The 20,108-nt window shown below is 46.0% G+C and overlaps 1 protein-coding gene across 3 annotated transcripts in view; it reads right to left on the bottom strand.

Moving 5' to 3' along the window:
• The window catches only part of dnaaf9 (dynein axonemal assembly factor 9), a 253,896-nt gene that overhangs the window by 49,946 nt on the left and 183,842 nt on the right, over positions 1–20,108 (bottom strand). For all 3 annotated transcript variants that reach the window (XM_078554544.1, XM_078554554.1, XM_078554564.1), the window contains 3 exons: positions 8,982–9,070; positions 4,087–4,245; positions 2,525–2,650 (listed from right to left, as the gene is read on the bottom strand). In XM_078554544.1, the coding sequence (XP_078410670.1) occupies positions 2,525–2,650; positions 4,087–4,245; positions 8,982–9,070 (374 nt within the window). The remainder of the gene's footprint in view (positions 1–2,524; positions 2,651–4,086; positions 4,246–8,981; positions 9,071–20,108) is intronic.

Raw genomic sequence — 20,108 nt, 5'->3', positions numbered from 1 at the left:
TTCAAGGAAGATACTTCAAGTAAATACAGGGTGGATGGTTTATCAGTAGTGTGGGTAAGGTTTTAGAAACAATAATTAGGGGAAAAAAATCAGCAGCTACCTGGAAAGGTTTGAGTTAATGAAGCACAGATTTCAGTCCCAGGATATCACTGCAGGCTGACTGTGATCATGGTTGAGGAGAAGAAAGCGCAGGTTTCCAAGAAGGGTGCCAAGAAAGCGCAGAAAAAGTTGCCCGCGAAGGGTGGCAAGAAGAAGAAAAGATCCAGGAAAGAAAGTTACTCCATCTACATCTACAAAGTGATGAAGCAGGTTCACCCTGACATCGGCATCTCCCCTAAGGCCATGAGCATCATGAACTCATTCGTGAACAATATTTTCGAGCGCATCGTGGGTGAGCCTTCCCGCCTGGCCCATTACAACAAGCGCAGCACCGTCAGCTCCCGGGAGATCCAGCAGCGCCTACTGCTGCCTGGGGAACTGGCCAAGCACGCCGTGTCGGAAGGGACAAAGGCAGTGACCAAGTACACCAGTTCCAAGTAAGACTCCGCAATGGACTGACAAAATATTCAAAACATAACGGATATCACTGCAGGAGTTCCTCAGGGTAGTGTCCTAGGCACAACTATCTTCAGCTGCTTCATCAATGGCCTTGCCTCCATCATAAGGTCAGAGGTGGGGGTGTTCACTGAAGATTTCACAATGTTCAGCACCATTTGCAACTCCTCAGGTACTGAAGCAGTCCGTATCCATGTGCAGCAAGACCTAGACATCATACCGGTTTGGGCTGATAAGTGACAAATAACATTTGGAACACACAAATACCAGGCAATGACAATCTCCAACAAGAGAAAATCTAACCATCTCCCCTTAACATTCAATGGCATTACCATCACTGAATCCCCCTCTAACAACAGCCTAGGGGTTATCATTGCCCAGAAACTGGAGCTGGACCAGCCATATAAATGCTATGGCTACAAGAGCAGGCCAGAAGCTGGGAATGCTGCGGTGAGTAACTCGCCTCCTGACACCATAAAGGCTGCCACCAGCTACAAAGCACAAGCCAAGAGTGTGATGGAACACTCTCCACTTGCCTGGATGAGTGCAGGTCTAACAACCTTTGAGAAGCGCGATACCATCCAGGACAAAACAACCTGTTGATTGGCGCCCCATTGACCAGCTTAAACATTCACTCCTGACGTACAGTGGCAGCAGGGTCTACCATCTACAAGATGCACTGCAACAGCTCGCTAAGCTTCTTTTGTCAGCACTTTCCAAAAACGTGACCTCTACCTCCTAGAAGGACAAGAGCAGCAGATCCACAGGAACACAATGACCTGTAAGTTCCCCTTGGAGCCACACACCATCCCTACTTGGAATTATATCACTGCTCCTTCACTGTGAGTGGATCAAATTCCTGAAATTCCCTTCCTGAAAGCACTGTGCGTGTACCTACACCACATGGACAGTTCAAGAAGGCAGCTCGCCACCACCTTCTCAAGGGCAATTAAGGAAGGGTAACAAAATTGTGAAAGGCAGATCTTGCATGACTAATCTAACTGAAGTAGGATAGAAGGTTAATGAAGGGAAAGCAATGGACGTCATCTATATGGGCAGGATTTTCCCCTCGTCGGGCGGGCCTGGGGGCAGAGTCAAGGAATTTTACAAAGGCGAAAATGGGCGATACTAATGTGGCAGATATGCTGTCGTGAACTCATCTCTATGTCAAATCCAACACTAGGGAAGCAACCAGTCTGGTCCAACTTCAGACAGCTGCCAAGGTAAAGGATATAGTTGGTGACTGGGGAACTGAGTTTCTGACAGGTGTCAAAAGCTGCTGTCTTTATATTTAACTGGAGGAAATTTCTGCTCATTCAGCACCGAACGTCAAACAAGCAGTCTGACAATTCAGAGGCAGTGAAAGTCTTGAGAGGGGAGGTTTCGGGGTAACTTGAGTATTATCAACGTACATGTGGAAACTGAGGTTGTGTTTTCAGATGGTGTCGCTGAGGGGTAGCTTGTAGACGAAAAACAGAAGAGGTCAAGGATAAATCTTTGAGGACACCAGAAGTAAGTGTGCGGGTACAGTGAGAAAAACGCTTAGAGGTAATTCTCTAGCTACGACTGGACAAGTAAGGATGGAAAAGCAAAAACAAAATAGGATGGATGCTGAAAATCTGAAATCATAACAGAAGTGATGGAAATACTCAGTAGGACTGGCATCAGTTGTGGAGAAAAGAGCTAACATTTCAACACAGTGCCAGATCTCATCTCAGCACTCAACTTGCTTTTAACAGATTAGCCTCAATTAACCAAAATCAATAGTTGAAAATCTGATCCATGATTAAGCTACAGCTGAAATGAATCTTACCTTTAAGTACATCAGACCTGCATATACAGAATGGTTTTAGATCAATATGTAATACATTTCAAAAGGATGATTAGTATCAATTTACTAAAAGTTAGCAAGAGGAAAAATTCCAAAAGTTGCTATACTTAAAATATTAAGCAAGCACTTTAAAGGCACCTGTGTTCCATAGTCGAGCACTGTGGGTCAACACAGGCAGTGATAGCGCCAATGACGAACGCAGACTGAACTTCAGGGTCTGGATGCATCTGGATAGCCTGCACAACATCAATAACATCTGTGTATCTAGGAAAAAACAAAGTGTATGTGTGTGAATTGAAAGTTAGTTACAAGAACAGCAGCAACATCTCATCGCAGTGTGACAAGCTGAAGGGTTCCGAGAAAAGGCTGAACCAGCCTCATGCATTTCCCATCAGTAGTTGTGCGGTAGACACTTTTAATTTGAACAATTATACATTCTAATTGAAGCACTTCATTGGAAGAACAATCCAAGCACTTAGGCCATTTAAATCACCTTCTAAAACGAACTGGAGGTACATCAAACCTTCAAATGTCCTTTCCGAACAGCTGAATCAAGAATCAGGAATCAAGTCAACTGGATTAAGCTTGTACAGGTCTTGATGGAAGATTTCAAAAATTATACATAAACAGAACAAAAGTAAATCTTGAAATGGAAGAGTCAAAATTATCACCCACACTGAATAGAACCGTTTCCTGAAACATTTATTTCTTTTGAAATTTTCTTTATTTATTTGTTCCTTTTCTACATTCAGTTCTGCCTCATTTTTAACTGAATTAAGTTTCCTTATCTTATAAACTTTTAGCTGAATTCTCATTCATACACAGCAAAACAATCAAAAAGTAAGCAATCTCTGCCTTCGCATCACAGTACTACTAACTCCACAGTGGATGGGAAGTATTGCTCCTGCCCTTCCAAATAGAATCTCAGAATAGTTACAGTGCAGAATGAGGCCATACAACCTATCATATCAATGCTGGCTCCCTGCAAGAACAACTCAGCTAGGCGCACTCCCCTGTTCCTTGCCCATAGCCCTGCAATTTTACTCACTTCAAACAATTATCCAATTCCTTACCAAAAGCCACAACTGAATATGCCTCCCCTCTCAGGCAGCACATTCTAGATCCTAACCACAAACTGTGTTGCCTTTGGTTCTTTTGCCACTCAGCTTAAATCCATATCCTCTGGTTCTCGACCCTTCTGCCAATGGGAACGATTCCTCCCCATCTACTTTTTCCGGACCACTCAATCTCTAACAAGTCTCCTTTCAATCAATCTATCTATCTATGTAACTGAAGTTCCTCATCTCTGAAAACATTCTCATAAATTTTTTTAAATCATTCGTTCATGGGATGTGGGCATCGCTGGCTAGGCCAGCATTTATTGCCCATCCTGAATTGCCCTTGTTCAGAAGGCATTTAAGAGTCAACCACATTGCCCCGGGTCTGGAGTCACGTCGGCCAGACCAGATAAGGACAACAGATTTCCTTCCCTAAAGGACATTAGTGAACCAGATGGGTTTTCACAACAATCGACAATCATAGTCATCATTAGATTTTTAATTCCAAATTTTTATTGAACTCAAATTACACCATCTGCCGTGGCGGGATTTTACCCTGGGTCTCTGGATTACTAGTCTAGCGACAATAACGCCATTGCCTCTCCTGCAAAACACATCCTTGCTACTCTAAATTACACTCACCCTGGTGTAACAATCAGTAGCCTCACTTTCTTTCTTGAGTACACAGATTGACGAACAGTCCTATTCCGCCATGCTTCAAGAACACTTGAAAGATAACGATGGATTTGCCCAACATTGAATGGCTCACAGTTATCTGGCATCTGACGGTAAACTGACCACCTATAATGAAAGAAGCCCATAATTAGTTGCAAGAGAAGTGATTATAATAGTTTAGATTTCAGGTCAGTGACTGATTTTCCCTCCAAAAATGATGCCAGACTTAAGTATTTCTAGCATCTGCAGTAATTTGCTTCTCAATGTGGCAAATAATGTGTTTGTTAATCATGCTTAATATTGATGTTTTAGAACTAAATGATAGATATGGGCATTTCATTTATAATGCATTAATAACATTCTCACGACAAGTTGTTAAGTTATAACCTGATTATGCTCTTCATTTTGCTACCAATACATTTTCAAAGTGTAATGCACTGCTGGACCAATACAACACAATCAGAAAGCAAACTGGAACATGAACAAGGAACTTGATACTTAGTATAATAAAATAATCTAACCACTTGTTTTGGGCTACCACAATCAACTTGGTGTATTCTTTTGGTTTTCAACAACGTGCAATGCCCCTAGTTTTCACATGTTTTTATCTAAGATTTTTTGAAGTGAAGCTTCACCTGGGCCAGATGGATTACACCCCAGAGTTCTGAAGGAGATAGCTGAAGAGATAGTGGAGGCAATATATATATATATATATATATATATATATATATAGATAGTGGAAGCGTTAGTGGTGATCTTTCAGGAATGACTGGAGTCAGGGAGGGTCCCAGAGGACTGGAAAATCGCTAATGTAACCCCCCTGTTTAAGAAGGGAGTGAGGCAAAAGACGGGAAATTACAGACTGATTAGCCTGACCTCAGTCGTTGGTAAGATTTTAGAGTCCATTATTAAGGATGAGATTTCAGAATACTTGGAAGTGCATGGTAAAATCGGGCAAAGTCAGCATGGTTTCATCAAGGGGAGGTCATGCCTGACAAATCTGTTAGAATTCTTTGAGGAGGTAACGAGTTGGTTAGACAAAGGAGAGCCAATGGATGTTATCTACTTGGACTTCCAGAAGGCCTTTGACAAGGTGCCACACAGGAGGCTGCTCAGTAAGATAAGAGCCCATGGTGTTAGAGGCAAGGTATTAGCATGGATAGAAGATTGGCTGTCTGGCAGGAGGCAGAGAGTGGGGATAAGGGGGTCCTTCTCAGGATGGTGGCCGGTGACTAGTGGAGTTCCACAAGGGTCAGTGTTGGGACCACAACTTTTCACTTTATACACTGATGATCTAGATGAAGGAACTGAGGGCATCCTGGTTAAGTTTGCAGATGATACAAAGATAGGTGGAGGGACAGGTAGTATTGAGGAGGCGGGGAGTCTGCAGAAGGATTTGGACAGGTTAGGAGAATGGGCAAAGAAGTGGCAGATGGAATACAACACGGGGGAAGTGTGAGGTCATGCACTTTGGTAGGAAGAATAGAGGCATGGACTATTTTCTAAATGGGGAGAGAATTCAGAAATCTGGAGTGCAAAGGGACTTGGGAGTCCTAGTCCAGGATTCTCTTAAGGTTAACTTGCAGGTTGAGTCGGTAGTTAAGAAGGCAAATGCAATGTTGGCATTTATTTCAAGAGGACTAGAATATAGAAGCAGGGATGTGCTGCTGAGGCTTTATAAGGCTCTGTAAGACCACATTTAGAATATTGTGAGCAATTTTGGGTCCTCAGGATCTCAGGAAGGATGTGCTGGCCCTGGAGAGGGTCCAGAGGAGGTTCACGAGAACGATCCCAGGAATGAAAGACTTAACATATGAGGAACGTTTGAGGACTCTGGGTCTATACTCGATGGAGTTTAGAAGGATGAGGGGGGATCTGATTGAAACTTACAGAATACTGAAAGGCTTGGATAGAGTGGACATGGGGAAGATGTTTCCATTAGTAGGAGAGACTAGGACCCGAGGGCACAGCCTCAGAGTAAAGGGAATACCTTTTAGAACAGAGATGAGAAGAAACTTCTTTAGCCAGAGAGTGGTGAATCTATGGAATTCATTGCCACAGAGGGCTGCGGAGGCCAGGTCATTGAGTGTATTTAAGACCGAGATAGATAGGTTCTTGATTGGTCAGGGGATCAAAGGTTACGGGGAGAAGGCGGGAGAATGGGGTTGAGAAACTTATCAGCCATGATTGAATGGCGGAGCAGACTCGATGGGCCGATTGGCCTAATTTCTGCTCCTATGTCTTATGGTCTTATGGAAGCCACACTTATTATTTCAGATTTTCAACTTCAAAGTCTTTTTATTTGTTGCTGACAAAAAAGGACATGCTACCAAAGCTTTTTGTCTTGCACTCATCAGGATAGTTTGCAAGAACTTTCCAACAGTGAAGTGGAAATGACAATTTATACTGCATGAGAAGAGTGCTGATTGATTGGCAAGTGGTGGAGGCGTTGCCATCGAGGATATCGCATAGAACAGTTCACTACCCAGCTTTTCAACATCAAACCGGGCAGGTTGACTCTGATGTGAACACATTGGAGAGAGTGCAGAAGAGGTTTACGAGAATGGTTCCAGGGATGAGACACTTCAGTCATGAGGAAAGATTGGAGAAGTTGGGACTGTTTTCCTTGGAGAGGAGAAAGCTAAGACGAGACTTAATAGAAGTTTTCAAAATCGTGAGGGGTCTGGACAGGACAGGGAGAAACTGTTCCCACTCATAAATGGATCGAGAACCAGAGGGCACACTTATAGTGTTTTGCAAAAGAAGCAAATATGAGGTGAGAAAAAACTTTTTCAGACAGCGAGTCGTTAGGGTTTGGAATGCACTGCCTGGAAGTGTGGTGGAGGCAGGTTCAATTGAGGCATTCAAGAGGACATTGGATGATTATTTAAATAGAAACAAATGTGCAGGGTTACAGGGAAAAGACGAGAGATTGGCACTAAGTTAAAATGCTCAGGGAGCTGGTGTAAACATGATGGGCCGATTCTGTGATTGGTCAAGGCATTGGCCTGGGGAATGAACCAAGGAATGACTGTTCCCTAAACTTTTGTTTAGTTGAAAAGGGCACAACGTGTGCACATGCTCCTTTTGGCTGCAAAGGACGAAGTACGGCGTGTGAATATATGTGCCTTCTAGCATGTGTAAGTGAGCCACACTGAAAGCGCAACTGACAATTTTAAATTGGTATTAAGTATAATTCTTTACAGATTGTTTAGCAAGTGTTTTCAAGTCGCAGAATCACATCTAATGTTGGACACTACATTTTGAGTTTTGCAAACACGGACCCATTGAGTACGGTCAGTACTTTGCCTATTGCAAACAGCTGAAGTGATGTGCTATTTGATACAATCCTCCAATAGTTGGGACATACAGCCTATACAACTGGCATTACACAAGCACTGAAATTCATATACCACACTGCTCATCAATGTGATAGGTAGAATATCTTTTTGGCTTGACGGCAGCATCCTGATAGTTGAAAATTCCACTCGTGTCACTACTGCAGAGTAAAAGCGTACAACGGCCAGCTTTATCTCTTACTCAAATTTCTGAGACACCTTACCCTTCCAGGGTAATCTGAGATAGACTGGGCACTTTTAGGACTGAAAAAGGCAGCCTTATGCCCATTCTTGCTGTTTATTTAATCTCAAACTTGAACATTTGGAACCAAGATATGGAGAAGCACATAATTGGCCTAACATTAATCTTACCCTGACGACTGATGTTGGATGCAAGCTACTATATTTGGGAAAGGTACAAGAACAGAAAACAATTTTTTTCATATTCATTCATGGGATGTGAGCGTCGCTGGCTACATCAGCATTATTGCCCATCCCTAACAGCCCATGAGAAGATGGTGGTGCGTTGCCTTCTTGAACTGCTGCAGTCCATGTGCTGTAGGTACACCCACGGTGCTGTTAGGGAGTTCCAGGATTTTGACGCAGTGACAGTGAAGGAACGGCAATATATTTCCAAATATATTGAGTGACTTCGAGGGAAACTTACAGGTGGTGTTCCCATGTATCTGCTGCCCTTGTCCTTCTAGATGGTAGTGGTTGTGGGTTTGGAAGGTGCTGTTGAAGGAGCCTTGGTGAGTTCCCGCAGTGCATCTTGTAGGTGGTACACACTGCTGCCATCATGTGTCGATGGTGGAGGGAGTGAATGTTTGTGGATGGGGTGCCAATCAAGTGGGCTGCTTTGCCCTGGATAGTGTCAAATTTCTTGAATGTTGTTGGAACTGCATTCATTCAGGCAAGTAGAGAGTATCCCATCACTTGTGCCTTGTAGATGGTAGAGAGGCTTTGGGGAGTCAGGTGGTGAGTGACTCGTCACAGGATTCCTAGCCTCTGACCTGCTCTTGCAGCCAGAGTATTTATATGGTTACTCCAGTTCAGTTTCTGGTCAATGGTAACCCCCAAGAGGCTGATAGCAGGGGATGCGGCGATAGCAATGTTACTAAATGTCTAAAGGTGATGGTTAGATTCTCTATTGTTGGAGGTGCTCATTGCCTGGCATTCGTGTGGCATGAATGTTACTTGCCACTTGTCAGTCCAAACCTGGATAATGTCCAGGTCTTGCTGCATTTGGGCATGGACTGCTTCAGTATCTGAGGAGTCCCGAATGTGAACAATGTGCAATTATCAGCAGAGATCCCCACTTCTGACCTTATGATGGAAGGAAGGGCATTGATGAAGCAGCTAAGAGGGTTGGGCCTAGGATACTACCCTGAGGAACTCTGATGTCCTGGAACTGAGACAATTGACCTTCAGCATCTAATACATTGCATTGACCTCTATTACATTAAGTGCTCTAGGTTGTAAACTCCAAAGTAAAATTGACTGCTAAGTTTTTAATTTACTGACCTTGCATGTTCTTGATTAAGATTGATAATATAGGTACAAAGATCTTCTTTATAACTACCAGGTAGACCTGCAATAATAGTGATCACCATCTGAAACAAACACCAAGAAATCCATTTATATGAGACATTGCTGCAGGTATTGGCAATTTCAATATTGAAAATTAAGTAATAGTTTGCAGAATCAATGCAAAACTAAACATTTATAGAAAAGGAATCTACTACAAAATATTTGACAATTTTTACATTCCAGTAAGGTCGTTTGCTTCTATGGTAGTTGAATTACTTAACAATGTGATGCAATGCAGTGGATTAGACACATTTTACCAACCTATTTAGCCTTTGCCAGTTGTAGCTCGACACGAAAAGGGAAAAGGAAGGTGGCAGTTTTATTTTGTGTAACCATAGATAAGAATGATACTTTCTCTGTTTTTTTTTCATTCATGGGGCGTGGATGTTGCTGGCTAGACCAGCATTTATTGCCCATCTCTAATTGCCCTCAAGAAGGTGGTGGTGGTCTGCTTTCTTGAACCACATGCACCCATAGTGCTGTTAGGGAGGGAGTTGAAGGATTTTGACCCAGTGACAGTGAAGGAACAGCGATATATTTCCAAATCAGGATGGTGAGTGACTTGGAGGCGAACTTCCAGGCAATGGTATTCCCATGTGGCTGCTGCCCTTGTTCTTCTAAATGGTAGTGGGTGTGAATTTGGAAGGTGCTGTCTAAGCAGCCTTGGTGAGTTCCCGCACTGCATCTTGTAGATGGTAAACACTGCTGCCCACTGTGCGTCAGTGGTGGAGGGAGTTTGTGGATGGGGTGCCAATCAAGTGGGCCTCCTTGTCCTCGATTGTGTCAAGTGTTGTTGGAGCTGCACTCGTGCAAGCAGGTGGAGAGTATTCCATCACACTCCTGACTTGTGCCTTGTAGATGGTAGAGAGGCTTTGGTGGGGGTGGGGGTGGTCAGGAGGTGAGTTACTCGCCGCAGGATTCCTAGCCTCTGGCGTGCTCTTGTAGCCACTGTATTTATATGGCTAGTCCAGTTCAGTTTCTGGTCAATGGTAACCCACAAGATGTTCATAATGGTGGATTCAGCAATGGTAAGGCCATTGAATGTCAAGGAGCAATGGCTGGATTCTCTCTTGTTGGAGATGGTCATTGCCTGGCACCTGTGTGACACAAACGTTACTTGCCACTTGTCAACCCAAGCCTGAATATTTTCCAGGTCTTGTTACATTTAGACATGGACTGCTTCAGTATCTGAGGAGTCACAAATGGTGCTAGACATTGTGCAATCAGCAGCAAACATCTCCATTTCTGACCTTATGATGGAAGGTCACTGATGAAGCAGCTGATGATGGTTTGGCCGAGGACACTGCCCTAAGGAACTGCAGCAGTGGTGCCCTGGAACTGAGATGATTGACCTCCAACAATCACAACCATCTTCCTTTGTGCTAGGTATGGCTCCAACTAGCGGAGAGTTTTCCCCATGATTCCCATTGACTACAGTTTTGCTAGGGATCCCTGATATTATACTCAGTCAAATGCTGCCTTGATGTCAAGGATAGTCACTCTCACTGTACCTCTGGAGTTCAGCTCTTTCTCCATGTTGGAACCAAGGCTGTAATGAGGTCAGGAGCAGGGTGACATTGATGGAACCCAAACTGAGCATCAGTGAGCAAGTTATTGATAAGCAAGTGCAGCTTGATAGCATTATTGATGACACCTTCCATCACTTTACTAATGGTCAAGAATAGGCCTATTGGGCTGTAATCAGCCTGCTTTTTGTGTACAGGACATACCTGGGCAATTTTCCACATTGCCGGGTAGATGCCAGTGTTATAGCTGCACCGGAACAGCTTGTCCAGGGGCGCAGAAAGTTCTGGATCACAAGTCTTAAGTACTATTGCCCGAATGTTGTCAGGGCCCATAGCCTTTGCAGCGTCCAGTGCCTTCAGCCGTTTCCTGATATCAGGTGGAGTGAATCGAATTGACTCAAGGGTGGTAACTGTGATGCTGGGGACCTCCGGAAGAGGCTGAGATGGATCATCCACTCAGCAATTCTGACTGAAGATCGCTGCAAATGCTTCAGCTTTATCTTTTGCACTGATGTACGGGGATCCCCCATCATTGAGGATGGAGATATTTGTGGAGCTTCCTCCTCCAGTGAGTTGTTCAGCTGTCCACCACCATTCGCAACTGGATGTACCAGGAATGCAGAGCTTAGATCGGATCAGTTGGCTTTGGAATTGCTTAGTTCTGTATATCGCTTACTGTTTATGCTGCTTGGCCTGCAAGTAGTCCTATGTTGTAGCTTCACTAATTAACAACTCATTTTTAGGTATGCCTGGTGCTGCTCCTGGCATGTCCTCCTGCACTCTTCATTGAACCAGGTTTGAACCCCTGGCTTGGTAATGGTAGAGTGAAGGATATGCGGGCCATGAGGTAACAGATTGTGGTTGAGTACAATTCTGCTGCTACTGATGGACCATAGGGCCTCATGGATCTCAGTCTTGAGTTGTTAGATCTGTACATCCCATTTAGCACAGTGGTAGTGCCACACAACATGGTGGAGGGTATCCTCAAAGTGAAGATAGGACTTTGTCTACACAAGGACTGTGTGGTGGTCACTCCTACTGATACTGCCAGGAACAGATGCATCTGCGGCAGGCAGGTTGTTAAGGATGAGGTCAAGTATGTTTTCCCTCTTGTTGGTTCCCTGTCAGAGACCCAGTCCAGCAGTTATGTCCTTCAGAACTCAGCCAGCTTGGTTAGTAGTGGTGCTACCGAGCCTACTCTTGGTGATGGATATTGAAGTCCCCCACACATAGTACATTCTGCGCCCACATGGAGGAGTACTGATTCCTCAGCTGAGGGGGGAAGAGTACATGGTAATCAGCAGGAGGTTTCCTTGTTTGATCTGATGCCATGAAACTTCGTGGGGTCTGGAGTCGATGTTGAAGACTCCCAGGGCAACTCCTTCCCGACTGTATACCACTGTACTGCCACCTCTGCTGGGTCTGTCCTGCCGGTGAGACAGGGCATACCCAGGGATGGTGACAGTGGGATCTGTAAGGTATGATTTCGTGAGTATGACTATGTCAGGCTGTTGCTTGACTGGTCTGTGAGACAGCTCTCCCAATTTTGGCATAAGCCCACAGATGTTATTAAGGAGGGCTTTGCACGGTCGACAAGGTTGGTCTGTCCAGTTTCTTTCCTTACTGGCTTGCTAGGCCATTTCAGAGGGCATTTAAGAGTCAACCACATTGCTTTGGGTCTAGAGTCACATGTAGGTTTCAGATTTCCTTCCCTAAAGGACATTAGTGAACCAGATGGGTTTTTACAACAATCAACAGTGGTTTCATTGTCATCATTAGACTTTTAATTCCAGGTAGTTATTGAAATCAAATTCCACCATCTCCCTGGTGGGATTCAAACCCAGGTCCCAGAGCATTAATCTTTGGACTACTAGTCCAGTGACAAACCAGTACAGTACCTCCCCTATAAAATCCTGTCCCATTCTACAAAGCGCTGTGAAGGGAAATGGTAGCCCAATAAGAAAAAATTAACCATATGTTAATTGTATAAATTAAGGTTAAGCGTGGGGCATTCATTGGACAATTATTTGTGCACATATAGAGAGGACTTAGCGCCCCTTTAAAGGGGCTAACTTGTTTATTAGTTAATTTGTTAATTAGTTTATTTTTTATGGACATACTCAAAAACAGTAGAAAGTGAACTTATTGACACCAGTAGCGAGTTGTTGAGTTAGCAGCTATATATTTGTAATGTCTCACTTTGTGAATAAATCTCAAACTGAATAAAGATCAACTTCTGGTCGTCTCCTTGGCTATAAGAAATTTATCACCATGTGCATTCACTTACTCATTGTTTCAATTCAGTCTTTGTTTTCTTCCTTGAATTGATTTTAAATTGTCCCGAGCCAGGTCCCACAAACATTGGAAGAAAGTATTTAATCAACCTGGCAATACATCTTAGATCTCTAATAGTTTTTGCAATAGGTTTACAATACTGGTCATGAACCTTCAGAGATTCATTCGCTACAATATCGAGCTCTGTCCCAACAACATTAAGTTTACAGCCCTGCGTGACATGCTGAAATGGATGTTTAAGATGGAACCACACAAAATTTTTGTGAAGGAAGATAATTAAAACAAAACTAAAAATCTAACCCAGGAAAGAATTATTGACATCAGCCAATGCCACTGATTCATGGAAAAAATGAGAGAATGGATTCCCTAAATAACTTAAAATGCAGCAATCCCAAACAATAAAAACAGAACATGACTTTTTAGTCACTATAAGCTAATTGGCCTAAGCATAACAGGAATGTAATTTCTGGAACACCAGTCAAAATTGCAAGAGATGTAAATTGAAGTTATCTGATTCAATAACTTTCACTCAAGAGTTGTGAACATGCCTGTATTTTTACCATCCTCCAATGATAACAATGGGCGGAATTGTCTGTGCCTGCTGGCGTCAGGCATACTCTGTAGCTTGAGCAGACAATATGGCGAGAAGACCAAAAATTAGTTTGACAACATTGTGAAACCAGTTTGTGATCATCTGCTCAGCCCGTCGATGGTGGGCCCTATTTTCTGCCATTGGACATCGGGAAGCTCATTGTAATAACATCAGCATCTCATTATAAGGCTAGCCCACTGGACTCATCACCCCCTGCTGGATCGTCCGCCCACGTCGGCGTGATTGTACGCTGACATGTTTCACAACAGCATAGAAAAGGCGTGCACTTGGCGGGCAGCACTTTGAAGGGAGGGCAAAAAAAGTTGCGGAGCGCTTGCGAGGGATGCCTGTTGGACTTGGTTGAGGCACGTTGGAGGAGGGGGACACATAGGCTGCCCTGCAGTTGAAGCATGTGCTGGGTGGTGGGGGAGTGGGGGTGGTGTGGGTCAGGCAAGTGGCCACGTATTAGGGCACCTTCTATCAAGTGGCCATTGCTCTGCAGCTGAGACAGTTCAGAGACAGCCACATTGATATGATTGGAGTCAGGCCTCTAGCTTATCTGCCCACTCAAGCAACACAAAGCATCAAAGTGCCAACAAGTGCTCCAGAGCTTTTCACCCCTCGGGCACAGACTGCAAATTCATAAGCGTTTTGAATGGACTGCAGAACAATTGGACAACTGGGCACATTGTACAATCTCCTTGCTAAAGCTGGCCATGGAGCAGTCACTGCTGGAGGTGCTCACAGACCTAACCAAGAGAGGTTCTTAGTACACATATGCTAAACCACGCATCTCTCTCTCATTCTGCAGGAGTACATCAGGATCATGGAGCCTGGTGAACTAGCTGTCTGCCTCCTGGCATACAGAGAGTGAAGATGAGAGAGGAGAGCGACTGAGGTGCCTGGCTGCACAGAGGGAGGAGCAGTGCCCTCTGGAGAGGGACCACTGGGGCTCCCTCACACACCGCTGAACAGCTACAGAGAGCTGTCGCTGGGTGGTGCCTAGCTAGATCAAGAGTCTATAGACACCGCCTTTCATTCCTGCAGATGACCGACAACCAGTGTCTCCAAAGACTGCACATGGCTAGGGAACTGGTCGGTCACGTCTGCCAGCTGCTGCAGGATTTTGCGCCACGTGGACATGGAGGGCATCCACTGCCAGGGGCCATGAAGTGACAGCGGCGCTCAATTTCTACATCAATGGCTCCTTTCAAGGCTCCACAGGTGGCCTCTTTGGGATATCACAAGACCCCACTCACAAATGTATCCATGAGGTCACGGATGCCACCTTCGCAAGGGCACACAACTTTGTGCAATTCATCCAGGATCAGGAAGACCAGCAGCCAAGAGTGATTGGATTAGTCCAGATCTCAGGATTCCCACAGGCGCAGGGTGCCATCGGCTGCACTCAGGTGGCACTCAGATCTCCATCGCAACACACGGTCAACTATGTTAACTGCAAGGGATTCCATTCGCTGAATGTGCAACCACCACAAACGCATCCTGCAGGTCTGCGTTCGTTCTCCAGGGACTGTGCATGGCTCCTACATTCTCAGTTGGTCACAAATCCCTGACATCTTCCAGAGTCCACAGAGGCCATGGCATACAAGGCTATGGGCCTAGTGCTGGAAAATGGGATTAGAATAGTTAGGTACTTGTTTGACCAGCGCAGACTCGATGGGCCAAAGGGCCTATTTCTGTGCTGTAGACCTCTATGACTCTATGTCTGCAGGGATGTCTCCTTGGGGACAAGGGCTACCCGCAGAGGACATGGCTGACGACACCTGCACGGCGGCCTCAGACTGCAGCAGAGTGAAGGTATAACGAGGCTCATGCTGCAACTCGCAGCTTGGTGGAGCAAACCATCAGGATGCTGAAAATGAGGTTCTGGTGCCTGGACTAGTCTGGTGGAGCCCTGCCATTTAGCCAACAGAGAATGTCATCATTGTCGTCACCTGCTGCAACCGTTACAACCTGGCGCTGCCAACGGGCAGACGAGCTGGCTGAGGAGGAGATGTGGGAGCTGGAGGTCTCCTCCAATGAGGACATCAGTGGTGATGAGGCTGAGGAGGTCCTCGAAGGCAACAATGACAACGATTGAGGTCCTTGCACTGGCCAGTTGAGGCAGGCGCTCTCGGGAGGCCCTAGATTTGTGGAAGATGATGACGACGATGGCATGCAGTGAGGACACTCCATAGGTCTTCACATAGCCTCTGAGAATGTCTGACTCCTGTCTGGCTGAGGGCAGCTCGTTTCCACTCTGTGATCAGGGTCATATCGTACAGATGCAGCCATGAAACTTTAGAAGCATCTTATCCTTTGTCTGCCTTCAGCACCTGAGCCCTTCAAGGAGCACAGCATCACTGGTGACAGATGCTGAAAAGATGGGGGCCAGCTCCACCTTTAAGGTGCTGTGGGCACACAGAAAAAATGACGGAACTCCGTGATGCCTGTCCACGACATTCTAGCAGCATCATCGAGATGCAGGCACCAGTAATGTGTCCAGGGAGTGTAAAGCCAGACCATCACTTTGGTCTGAAGGCAGCACAAAGCACAGGAACGAGGCTCTGGACTGAGACACCTGCCTTTATCCTGTGCAGAAAGGTTTCACATCTGAGTGACATGAACACTGCACATCAGAGCAAGGAGCCATAGACAGGGAGACATTTTTGGGAGTTTATTGACAACAGTGAACATTATGTACAAGCGATTAACACCCCTGCACAGGCTGTGCAACTACAACTTAACCTTGAGGTGTCAGCTGTGGCTCAGTTCATAGCACCCTCGCCTTTGAATCAGAAGGTTGTGGGTTCATGTCCCACTCCCGGAAACCAAGAACTGTGAATGTACTCGAAAGAGTTACAATCCGTGACTGTTGATAACTCGAAAGAGTTACAACTTAACCTTGAGGTGTCAGCTGTGGCTCAGTTCATAGCACCCTCGCCTTTGAATCAGAAGGTTGTAGGTTCATGTCCCACTCCCAGAAACCAAGAACTGTGAATGTACTCGAAAGAGTTACAATCTGTGACTGTTGATAACTCGAAAGAGTTACAACTTAACCTTCCTAACCCTGCCGCTACATCTTGCTGCTCCCTGGACATCCACAGCAGAGGTGGAGCCAGCTTGCTGACTTAATTGTCTGTGATGACCATGCGGGCATCCTCTGGAGGGCTGAGACCTGGTGGGCCCCAGCCTGCTTTCAGGGTCCTGCCTTGTGGCAATGGCACCCTCCTCGGTCTGTGGAATTGGAGCTGCTGAGGTCACAGGAAGAGAGGATTCGGATGGGTCAGAAACTTCCAGAGTCACCTGGATGGATGGCCCCAGGGGGTACACCTGCTGATCCTCCTCCCTATGGGTGCCTAAGGGCCCCTGGCTGACTCCTTGAGGAGAGGGGGTAGCTAGAGTGAGATTGGGCTGCCCCGCACCCCTCTCGTGAACACACTGTTGGAGGCCAACTGTGCAGGAGCGACGTTTTGGACCGCCATCCTACCAGTGTTAACCTTGGTGCGCTGGCACTATCACTGCAACCTGAAGGCAGACAGAGTCCACCATTGTGCCTTGCAATCTGAGGAGTGCAGCGGACATCCCTTTCTGGTGTTCCCGAGCTTGCCTTTGCAGCTCCAGCAACTGTGACATGACCGAGACCAGAGGCTTGGCATCTGACTCGGACTCAGCAAATTTCTGGCCTCCAGCAGTCCACTGAGTGCCAGGGACTTTGGAAGTCCCAGCAGCCGCCTGCTGTGGATCAGGCTGTGCGATGTACTCATCAGGTTGTGATCTCGAGGTTACTCTAAATCTAGGTCCCATCGAGGCGTGTGCCTCTGCGCTGGTGGAGGGTGTGGGCGAATGCTGTGATGGGACTTCAAGGAGGGTGCCTTCGGATTCCTCTTCAGAGACTTATTTGAGGCTTGATTGGAGGCCCTGGGTCATAGGCTCCATCGGCTGCTTGGCAGGTGTGCCTGCGAAAGCAAGGAGAGATAATTATTGCATGGCACTGGCCTGTGAAAGAGGATACGTCACTCACAGCAGGCTTGTCTGATGGATGTTGCACTGCTGGATCCTCACTTGGTAGAGCACCGCCGACCTCACTGTCAACACAGGAACGGTCCAGGACCTCGCCAGCCAGATGGATAGGTCTGTTTTCAAAGTCCTTGAGGACCTTGATTTCAGGTATTCCTCCACTGGTATGTGACCTTGTCCTGTTGTCGTGAGCCAGCTTGTCCTGCATGAATAGAGATGCCTGCCAAGCCAGGTGATAAGTATGCCTGGCCTGTGTGGGTGAAGAGTGGTCCCATGGACAGGATAAGGACAATGAAGGTGGGTGAGAGACAGTGAATGGTGTTGTCCCTTGAACTGGCAGTGAATGAGTGCCCTGTGGATGTGTGATATGTTTGTGAGTGTGTGAGCCGAGAGTGATGAGAAGAGTGACTTACCCTGGTGGAACAGAGATCATCGTTCAACCTCCTGCGGCACTGGGTGTCTGTCCTCTTTTGCAGGACATTGGCGCTGACCACCGCTACCACAGGCTCCCAAGCCGGGTTGGTGATGTTGCTGCCCATCCTGCGGCCAGGGTGGGGGTACAGGACATCACGGCGAGCCTCCACTTCATCCGAAAGGTGCTCAAGGGACGCATCACTAAACCTGGGGGCTGCAGTCATTTTGCCTTTTGGGGCCATGTCTTCCATGCAGCAGTAGTGGGCTGGAAGCACTGAGATGTGTGCACACGGCTGTACTTTAAATATGGCACTCGGCTTGATGAAGTAGTGAGGTGATGGCGTGGTGGGCGAATGAGAGCCCACCATTGAAACGCTGTGTTTCTCAGGAATGCATAATTAATGTGGTGAATTTGGGACGTTATGGTGTGAAAAGCCGCCACTGCAGTCAGCAGGTAAAACATCGTTTTACCTGCCTGCTGCCGCACTTAGTGCGAACCTGAAACGATTTCGCCCAATGTTAATGTTAGTGAAACATGTCTGAAAGATTAACTTCTCAGGTCAGGTCGAGATCAGTATATCTTGAATTTCACAACTTCAAAAACATTCATACAAGCTAAACTAAAGGTTTAGCCTTTTGTTTTCCAATGTGTTTGTCACCCTCAAAAAATGTGAGCTCAATAGAATCGTCATTTTAATAGATCCAAAACAACTTACATTATATATAGCAGCTCTGAAGTAATAAAACGTCCCAAGGCACTTCACAGGAGCTCTGAGGCACAAAAGAAGATACTGGGGAGAATTTTATGGAGGCGACAAGCTTCTCGGCTGCTGGCTGGACAGCTGCCAAGAGACCTCCATTGTATCCTTTGGGAAGGCCTGCCAAAATAAGAGCCATTTGCTGGCAAGCCTTCGATGGGATTAAGATCCTCGAGGTGTGAAGTCACGTCCTCAGAGAGCCGCTGACAATTCAGAGGCCAGCAGCTCTATTTAATGGCAGAAACATGCTGCCCAAATGAAACTCATGGAGACCCAGAATCGCATAATGGTGGCAGAGTTTTGCGTGGGGGAAGAAGTTCTAGGGAGTTCGGCAGCAAGGGCAGAGGGAGGCTCTCATGGCCGTCCCTGTTTCCCCCCTCCCTAAACCCTTCCAGATGCTGGGTCCTTCGATCAGGTACTGAATGTTTTTGAACAAGGAACCTCTCTCTGGGAGGCCACATGCAATCCACACAAGTTTGCACTTAAGGACTTCAATTGGTGGTGGTATGGGACGGCCGTCCAAGGGCCTTCCTGCCACCAAGTTAATCAGGGTCACCCCCTCACCATCCCTCCCAATTAAATGCCCTCCCCGTCTCCAAACTCACCAAGATCGAGAGCGTAAAATACCACCCATTAAGTCAGATGACCTAAAGCTTGATTGAAGAGGCAATTTTAACAAGTGTTTTAAAGGAGGAACGCGAGGTAGAGAGACAGGGAAGTGTAAGGGGGGTACTCTAGAGCTTAGGGCCTAGGCAACCGAAGGTATTGCCACCAATGGTGGTGCCTTAAGTTGGAAATGAACAAGAGGCCAGAATTAGGGGACACATATATCTCTCATATATAGGGTTGTGGGGCTGGAGGGAATTACAGAGACAGGGAGAGGCAAGGCCATGGAAGGATTTTAAACAAACTCCCAACCACCTCTTGCTGTTTTAAACTGTGAAAATCCCGGCTCTCCTCTTGCTGTCTTAAACTGAAAATCTTGGCTCTCCTCTCGCTGTTTCACACTGAAAATCCCGGCTCTCTTCTTGCTGTTCCACACTGTGAAAATCCTGCCTCTCCTCTTGCTGACTTAAACTGTAAAAATCCCAGTTCTCTCGCTGTTTTAAACTGTAAAGGTTTCAGCAGATGGGCTGAAGCAGGGGTGATGTTTTGGAGATAGAAATATGAGGTTTCACATTTGGTGAAATATAAGGTTGGACTCTCACCTTTAGGTCATATATAACATTAAGGTTACGGACATCCTGGTTTAGTCTCAAACTGTGCCAGGGAAGCTAGCAAATGGTGTTCGGAGCAGGGGCTGAAAACAATGGTTTGAGTCTTCCCAACATTCTACTGAAAGAAATTTCGGCTCATTCAACATGCCTACTGGGTGTCGGATAAGCAGTCTGATAATTTAGAGACAATGGTGGACTCAAGGAAGGTGGTGAAGAGGTAGAGCTGTATATGTGAAAAT

Source organism: Cetorhinus maximus, chromosome 1 (assembly GCF_964194155.1).
Source record: "Cetorhinus maximus chromosome 1, sCetMax3.hap1.1, whole genome shotgun sequence".
NCBI lineage: Eukaryota > Metazoa > Chordata > Chondrichthyes > Lamniformes > Cetorhinidae > Cetorhinus > Cetorhinus maximus.
This window is presented reverse-complemented; position numbering and strand designations above follow the sequence as displayed.